General features: G+C 48.5%; 1 protein-coding gene across 3 annotated transcripts; it reads left to right on the top strand.

The window, feature by feature from the left end:
- The first annotated feature begins 19 nt into the window (after positions 1-19).
- LOC144178417 (heterogeneous nuclear ribonucleoprotein A1, A2/B1 homolog) lies at positions 20-3,643 on the top strand. 3 transcript variants are annotated; one of them, XR_013324009.1, is made up of 7 exons: positions 20-170; positions 1,006-1,224; positions 1,349-1,604; positions 1,695-2,096; positions 2,178-2,244; positions 3,097-3,161; positions 3,408-3,643. XR_013324009.1 is itself a non-coding variant. In XM_077706257.1 (6 exons), exons 1-5 carry the CDS (start codon positions 156-158, stop codon positions 2,210-2,212), a joined length of 927 nt encoding a protein of 308 aa, XP_077562383.1. In that variant the 5' UTR covers positions 20-155; the 3' UTR covers positions 2,213-2,244; positions 3,097-3,643. The 3 variants fall into 3 exon arrangements, 2 of the variants coding, with proteins under 2 accessions (XP_077562383.1, XP_077562382.1); XM_077706257.1 differs by having other exon boundaries at positions 3,097-3,643; XM_077706256.1 differs by lacking the exons at positions 3,097-3,161; positions 3,408-3,643 and adding an exon at positions 2,309-2,597 and having other exon boundaries at positions 21-170.
- The last annotated feature ends 5,023 nt before the right edge of the window (positions 3,644-8,666 follow it).

Below are 8,666 nucleotides of genomic sequence, written 5' to 3'. Positions count from 1 at the left end.
ATTTTCTTTTATAATTTGAGTTGATGACGTAAGATACATAATGAGCTAGCGGGCGACCCCTTGCCAGTTGTGCGTTCGTGGCATTCCGTGCTGTCGCCGGTAGCGTGCGGCCGCAAGAATCTGTGCTCTGCGTTCTTCGATTTTCTCGTGAAGAAATGGGTGCCCAAGATGTGAGTATTCTTAAGTGCGCTTGTTGATTGGGACGAATTCTGGCTTGAAGCTGAAACTGGGAAGCAATTCCTGCTATTATTTTGCTATAAATGCCGTGGAACTGCTACGTCGCAGTTTGCGCGGCCTCATGCTCTCCTCCTACCGGCATGTTTGCCGCCTTGCCGGCTAAGGTATTTTTGGCAGATGTGTTGTGCTAGTGGCTAAGAAAGCTACGTAACGTTCTACAGAAGTGTGTTAGATTTCCGCTTGTTATATGCTTTTATTCGGTCTTTGCCAAGAAGTTTGGGAAGCACAATGGTTGCTAACCCTCGCGAGCTGCCTTGTTCCAAAATGGCGCCGCGTCAATTTGCGGCTCTTTAAATGTTGATAGGATGATAACGAGTACTGTACTTGCTAAAGCGAGGAATGTTTACACCCGTGGAATAATTTACCAGTAATGAAAGCTGTTGCTGTGTTAGTTGTTTTACGGTTGTGAAGTCGACTTCAATTGTCCGCGTGTAGGCTTAGCACTGCCGACCGGCATTACCGATATTTTTTTTTCATTTTCGCCCCGTCGTTTCTTGATTGCAACTGCTGTTGCCCTTGCTGCCGCAATCTCATTCATATTTTCAACAGATATTTTATTTACGTGGCCTACACGTATAGACGCGTGGCTTGGCGCTTGTTTCACGGAGTTCGGTGTTCGATTAGGTGACGCCATGCCGGCTTGGTTCCTTTGTGCGCGGTCGGTAACCACGTGATCGGCGTCCATGTAGGCGTGCGCCGGCTTTTTTTTTTTTTTTTTTTCTCGGGGCTTCCTGCTCACGTCGCACTTGTGATATCGGTATTTTCCAGAACGAGAGTGAGCCTGAGCAGTTCCGCAAGCTGTTCATCGGCGGGCTGGACTACAAGACCACTGAGGAGAGCCTGAAGGGCCATTTCGAGCAATGGGGCGAGGTCGTGGACTGCGTGGTGATGCGCGACCCGAGCACAAAGAAAAGCCGTGGGTTCGGCTTCATCACTTTCCGCCGGGCCCACATGGTTGACGACGCTCAGGCTGCACGGCCTCACAAGGTGTGTAACCGCGCAATGTCCGTTTAGCGTCCATTGGCGTGTAGTCAGATTCGCGTCGTTTCCGTTATGTGCGTAGATGCCCGAGTTGCGGTTTTTAGAGCGGGTGCTTGCGGTTTTTTTGCAGGTCGATGGCCGCGAGGTGGAGCCCAAGCGGGCAGTTCCCAGGGAGGAAGCTGGCAGGCCCGAGGCCCAAGCCACCGTCAAGAAAGTTTTCGTTGGCGGTCTCAAGGACGACGTGGACGAGTCTGACCTCCGCGACTACTTTGCCCAGTTCGGCACCATCCTCTCCGTCAACTTGGTCACCGAGAAGGACACGGGACGCAAGCGTGGCTTCGCCTTTGTCGAGTACGACGACTACGACCCAGTGGACAAGATCGTCCGTGAGTAGCCTCCTCTGCGCAGCTCGAGTAGAAACTGCACATCCGAATGGGCAGCTCTAATGGGTACATGCTTATTTCTTTGCCTTGCAGTGAAGCGCCACCACATGCTCAAGGGCAAGCGCACCGAGGTGAAGAAGGCCCTGTCCAAGCAGGAGATGGAGAACCTCAAGAAAGACAAGCGGCCGGCATTCCGTGGCGGGCGCGGCGGCCGTGACGGCTGGGAAGGGGGCTACGGGGGTGGAAGCTATGGCGGCGGAGGCTACGGTGGTGGCGGCTATGGCTCCGGCGGCGGTGGCTACGGAGGTGGAAGCAGCTACGGTGGCGGTGGCTGGAACCAGGGTGGCGGCGGTGGAGGCTACGGAGATGGCTTCAACCAGGGTGGCTGGGGCGGCGGCGGAGGAGACTTTGGCTCTGGCTACGGCAACAGCTATGGTGGCGGCCCCATGCGTGGTGGACCAGGAGGCTACTCCCAGCGTGGCTCTGGCCCCTATGGTGAGCAGTAGTTGCGAGGACTGCGGACACGTTGTGGGCGCCGCTTGGCCCGTGCTACAGCAGGCTGTGTGATTCTTCCAGGCAATGGCAGTGCGGGCGGCGGCTACCGGAGATAGACGCCCCGTGCGGAGTGTTTTTTAACCTGGGGGTGAGTATGCACTGTGCTGGGGGTTGTGGGCCCTCGGAGTGACCTTGTGTTTCCGAACCCGCAGGGCGGCAGGGAAGCTTTGAGAGGGCAGAGCCAGGGCTAGGCAGTGCAGCTTGGTCCGAAGCTAGCTAGGCCAGCTAGCCCAGGTCTGGAGCTGTGCCCAGCAGCTCAGGCAGTCCTCCGAGGAAGAGCCAGCCGCAGCACGTCACGTCCTCTTCATCATGATATGCGCCTTTGTGTATACACCATTGTCTCTCCCCTCACGTGTCTTCTTGTGGTCCCCGTCTAGCCAGTCTCCTGTAGTGTTTGTGTTCTCGTCTGGGTCAATAAAGACTAGTGTTGGAAACACAGCACCTAGCGAGCAGTCTTGTTGCTTCTTGTCTCTTATTGCGGGGGACCTAAGTTTCCTACTGCTAAGGGCTGAGCTAGGCAACGCTGCCGGCGGAGGTGGCCCAGCAAGGACCGGAGCTCGCTTCTGTCTAGCTCGGTAGACAGGCGTGGATAGCGTAGCTCAAGGCAGCTGCAGGATGAGTAGGTAAGCACAGGTTTCTTATCTCCTCCTCGTGGGTTTGCTGCATGCGTTGTGTAACCCTTTCCGGTCGGACAGTACTCCCGTGGTGGGGGTGCCACGTACTGTGATGGTGGCCTGTGGTTTGCGCGTAGCAATCTGGCTAGGTGGTCCCCTCGTGCGAAGGCAGTAGGACCGGAAATGGTTAAATTTCAGTGCTGAACGGTAACGTTTCATGTGTGTGAATGGTGGCGGCAGTGTAGTGCGTGGTCCACAGCATGGTGTAATGCACTTGGTTCTGGTGCTAAATCCTGTTGGCTAAGTCTTTCTTGGTTTGCCCTCAGACTAAGAAAGCCTGGCCTGAAGCTACAAGAGCATTTGCTGTGGCTGGTGGCAAGAAGATTGGCAGGTATGTCCTTTTCTCGTGCGTGCATAATTTTGAATAGAGGGTTGTGGGCTTTAACAGTCTTACTGCAAGCATTAACCTGTCCCTTGCAGGTGGCAAATGGTATGCTAGCTGTCTAGTTCCTGCACTGATGCCTTTCATGGTGTGCATAGGCTGCAGTACTTGAGGGAGATTTACAGCTTTGAAGTGCAAAAGTGCTTTTTTGGGAGGGCTAATTCTTATTGTGCTGTTGCTGTTCTTGCTTTTCAGGACAATATTGTCCGGGTGCTTCTACAGGGGCTGGAACCCCCTGTACTGCGAGAGCATGTTGCACCCTTTGGCCATCTGTTCTTGCAGTTAAAAGTATAGCAAGGTTACTTGTTCACATCAGAGCTACGCCAGCTAATGGCAAACCTTTGCTGGAAGTGTCTAGATTATGGGTTCGCCCACATGCTTGCCCGACTGGTCATGCTCTAGTGTTGCCAATAAATTCATGTTGAAGCTGACCTGGTTGTGTCGTGTGCAATTTATTTGGAGCATAGTTTGGGCTAAGCAGCTTTTAAGAGGTGTCTGTGCAACGTGGTTAGGTTCCACGGACCATGGGGTGGTCCTGGTATGGGTGCCAAATGAAGCTGGCCCTCCAGTTGACCTCGTGTCCTAGTTCACTTGCAATGCTGCCATTCCACAGTTGTGGTGGGCAGGGTACATAAAATGGAATCTGTTGGATGAGGGGAAAATTAATTTGAAGGAAGTGCAGGGTTTTGGATGTGTAGGAGGGTGAAGCATCAATCTGGTGATTAAACTGATTTCTTGAAGGGTCTCAAATGGGGAGACCTGTTTAATACTCTGCAGCCTGGGAAGTGACTGCCGGCTTGCTTATGTGCACATGGGTTGCGTATTGCAGTGACTTGGGCATAGTTTTGAGCTCCGTCTAAAGTGAAAGCTCTGGTTCATCGTTGCAATGCAAGGTGGCATGGTAGGTGAGAGTCTACCCACCCGTATGCACGTGTGTTGCTGAGGTCTCCCAATTTTCAGTCTGGTATTGTAAGCTTCTTGTGAGTGGCTTGGCTGTGGTGGTGGTGGTGTAAAGGTTTTAATAGAATGCATGAATTTATTATACAACTGGCAAGTCCACCAGCAGGTGTAGTTTGTCTCGCCTAGGTTTGCACACTGGAACACCTGGGCTTGTTTGCCCTAATTTGATAAGTGGAAATAAGTTCTTTACTGCTGTCTACGTAAGTCTTAGCCCGAAACTGATGCAAGCGCTCGTGTAAGGTGGTGTTTCAGTTGGGCTTTCTTGCAACCGGCTAATTTGCAGTGGCCGACTTATTCGCAAGTGGGAACTTGTGCCTACGGCAAACAGGTCCTGGTGTGCGGGATGGGCAGTTGGGAAAGAGTTGTAGTATTTTACATTTTATCCATGCCCTTGGGTAGAGCTGGTGTGTGTGCAAGTGATATATTGCAGAATAATTTGCGAATGGTGGGGAGAAACTTCAAATTTGGCCAACTCTGTTGCTATTGTGCATGGTAAAAATTCTAAGCCTGTCTTAGTTTCATGCAGGGTTTAACATTCCATTGCATGTTCATATGTGAACAACTGTGAAATTGAGAGCTCCAATTGGAAGCTTCAGATTAAGAACAATGAGCTGGTGTCTGCAACACCTGTATCTATTCCCCAAACATAATTTTTCTGCTGTCTTGCAAAAGAGATGCTGTGAAGAGTGCTTGTGCATCCTTTGGGGTGTTCATGCTAAGTGAAACTTTATTGAACACCCATGTTAAAGTAGATGAGGAGGCAACCTGTTAAGGCGCCAATACAGGGCGATGGTTAGTCTTCGGTAGAGGGGTCCAGGGACGACTCGATCCAGGTCCCAGACATTCCCAGTGGTCTCCTCCTGGCCGTTGTAGCTGCGGTGATAGTGTTAACTGCCTGGAGCTGTGTGCCTAGGTTTGGCTGCACATGGCGTCTTCTATTTCTGGAGGAAGCGTTCTCGTTGCTGCGTTGCATTGCCACATGCCACAAGATGTCGGCCAGTGTAGCTCTCTGGTCTTGACGTAGGCGGCAGATGTCAGTTTCGTACCCCTCAGGGCATACGTATCGGGCAAGGGCTGGTGTAAGGACCAGGTGTGTTTGTAGTTGTCGGTAGAAGACTGCTATAGCCTTTCTTTACATTTGGTGATTTAGGAAGGTGATGCAGCTAAGACATTGACACACTGCTCTTGCCCCCACATAGGTGCTCAAGCTGCTTCAGACTGATTTTGCAACATTTGTACACTATGAAGGGGGTCAAGTACAAATGAGTACTGGTGCCCCAGGGTTCGCACAGGTCCTTGAAAACCCTTGAATTTAGAAGTGTCAATTTTAAGGCCTGGAAAGTCCTGGAATTTTTAAATTGTCCTTGAAAACCCTTGATTTTTCCGGGGAGAATCAATGGCCCTGTCTTTTCACAAGAATTCAAAGTGTTTGTCGTGGATTTTAGGTGCTAACACATGTAAAGAAACATCGTAACAATCAAGTTTCAGTATATTGCGTGAAATTACACGTTTGGTGGGAGCAGACACTTGTCAATCCAATCCATGTCACGATACAATCCAGTGAAAGGCAGCTTATGCTCTCTATCTTGCATGTTCCATCTAGTCTGTGGACGGCCTTTCATTGCATGTTTGCTTGCCTCATACGCTCCATCTGCGTTTGCTTTTTCGTGCAAATGGTGGACGTGTACATGGTTCATCCTGCCTTGCAGCAACACTTGCGGATTTAATTTTAGCTGATACTCTTGCTGACAAAGGAGGAGATGCAGGCAACATTAACGAAGTTTTAAAATCAAACAGCCTCAGCAAACACAAAGGAAAAAGAAAAACCTCTAAATATATACCAGCCATGAAATAAAAAATAAAGCTGGGGAAGATTTACGAACCCGTTAGCAACTTTCTAAATGTGCACTAATGTGCTTAGGTATTGTGCAATAAAAAACTTTTGCATTGTGTTGGAAAAGTTATAAATAATCCCATATAAAACGTTAGATGGGGACCTTGAAAATGTGTTTTCTGGTCCTTGAAAACCCTTGAATTTTTGCTTTTCAAGCCTGTACGAACCCTGATGCTGCACGTTCCCAGAATGCTGAATGCGTAGGAGGGTGTTGCTTACAGAGCTCGTCACACCAGGGCTTGCTGTCCTTTTGTGCTGAACTGGTCAGTTCGGCCTCCCGCTGCTCAAGGTTAGGGGATGGGGTTGGGTGGTGAAGACGAGATGAGGTTGCCATGCCTCTTTGGACAGTCCAGTGGCACATCCCACCAAAAATGGCGGTGTGCCGGGGCACATACTTGCCCCTTCCCTAAGTGTCTCCTGAAACAGCACTGCTGGGGCATACGCCATGCCTTTTGGCTCCTGGTTAGGCCCATACTGGCACTATCTAAACAATAACCCTTTACTTGCCACATGGAGTTCAAAACTGAGAAGGCATAGGACGTTTCCAGTGTGGCTGGCACTTGGTCTGAGCAAGGTACTTTGATGCAACAGGCTTGAATGTTGAGCGAGCAATTTTCTTGTGCAGTTTTGCATTTCACTATTCGATGTTCACAGAAGAAACATAAGTGTTCATGTGCAGACAAAAAGGGGCACTGCATAAAAGAAGCATGGTTTATCCTCTGCTCTTCAAGTGTTTAATTCACCTGGGGCCGCACGTAAGCTATGTTCTAAACGAAATTCCAGCCCTGCATTTTCTTCTATATGAACTCTATTTCGCTGGCAGTTCACGCTGCTATCACGAACATTTCACAAGAACCTTGCCATTTTTGTACTTCTCTAGTAGCTTTGGACAAAGTGGTCACCACACGTGAAGGCTTAAGAGTCCGCTATAAGCAGTTATCGGTCACACCAGTTAATTCAGCATTGGTGGTGTTTATGATCGTTTACTTGGAGGTTAACTAAAAGGGTTCAACTTAAGTTCTGGACGACTCGGCGAGCAATGGAATGAAGATGACAGGTGTAACTTTAAGGGACAAGAAGAGAGCAGAGTAGGTCAGCAAACAAACGTGTGTTAAGGACATATCGGTAGAAATTAAAGAGAAATGGGCCTGGGCAGGGCATGTAATATGAAGGCAAAGCTGGGATAATTGGAGATCCATGGGAGAGGCCTTTGCCCTGCAGTGGGAGTAGACAGGCTGATGATGATGATGCTGTTCCCGAGGTAAAAAAGTACTGGATATTGCCAGTGTGTGCATTTCGCCAAAAGGAACATGCAGTTCCCGCATGAAGTTGTTCAGAGGCCCAATTTCTGCCTTTTTCAAGCAAAGCCAGCCCATCACTTTGTTTGCCTTGGAAGGTTGCTTATTGCCGAGTAAGACCAATTGGTGCTGCTGAAATCACAAGGCCAACACATCGTTCATTAAAGAACTTCCAACGTTACAAAATTGCCATGTAATATTAAGTTGGCCTGCACAGTTCCTTCCGCAAATCTTTTATTTTCCTTTTTGCCAATGAGTTTGAAAAGCAGAGGTTGGAAGATCTAAAACTGATGCGAGCTTGCTAGTTGCCGTCAAGAAACATTGTGTGGTTGGCAATTGTTTCACCCATTTGTTTTTCTCGAGCACATCTGCCATAATGAGCCAAATTTTATTCTCTGCATTTGTACAGTGACAAAGGATCCTTTCTTTGGTTTGAAATACATAAAAGGAGGAACTCTTTCTTTCCCTTCAATTTTCCTGTGGAGGACGACTTCTTACAGCTTTCTCAATTGTTCTTCAGTCAAAATGTGCTTTCTTTGTTAGGGAACTGACAATGAAGGCTCAAGCTCGTTCCTCATTCTAAATCCTGCCCCAACTTTTTGCGTAATGGCGGAGGAAGTATTGCACGCAACGAGCACAGCAATGGTGCATTCTAAGTTGGCTAAACTTTTCATCCATTTGCAAGTGCAGTTTCACATCTTCAATCTCAAGCTTTTTTGAAAAGTTCGAACAATTCGCTTTCACGATTTGTCACACCACAAATTGTTGCTCTAGGCCATTTTTTTGGTCTACCAAATATCTATAGTTGGCAGGTTTGGTGGATTTGTCATTTGGCCACGCGAGCTTATCACTATCAGGCCTACCTTGTTTGTTGCCCTTAGAGTGAATTAAGAACAAGCCAATCGGTTAAGTGAAACGCAATGTATGCGAACAAATTTTCAAGGATTCTCGCACTGCTGTTATATTTAGGATATTGAACTGCAGCAGTCCAGTTATAGTTCAATTCAAATTGCCATCTTCTATGGAGGACAACCAGTTATGGATTGCAATGGAAATCATTAACACAGTCTTTATTTCTAACACAGAAGAAACAAAGGAAACCTAGCTTTCTCGTGCTGCATGCTCTTTCAGGAGTTGGAGCGTCCGCAAAGCTCACTTGTGAGCTGCTGTCAGTTCAATGTTGTGTTGTGTTAGATAAATTCTAAACACAACAACATATTACATAAAAGTAGAAGGGAAACCACTTTTTTGGTCTTTTGGCCACTTCAAGACTTAGGCTCTAAGATGGTATGTCTGATTCTC

Source organism: Haemaphysalis longicornis, unplaced genomic scaffold (genome assembly GCF_048455015.1).
Source record: "Haemaphysalis longicornis isolate Haplotype H1 unplaced genomic scaffold, Haemaphysalis longicornis Haplotype H1 scaffold_4, whole genome shotgun sequence".
NCBI classification, from domain to species: domain Eukaryota; kingdom Metazoa; phylum Arthropoda; class Arachnida; order Ixodida; family Ixodidae; genus Haemaphysalis; species Haemaphysalis longicornis.
The sequence above is the reverse complement of the archived record's forward strand: the minus strand, read 5'-3'. Positions and strand labels throughout refer to the sequence as shown.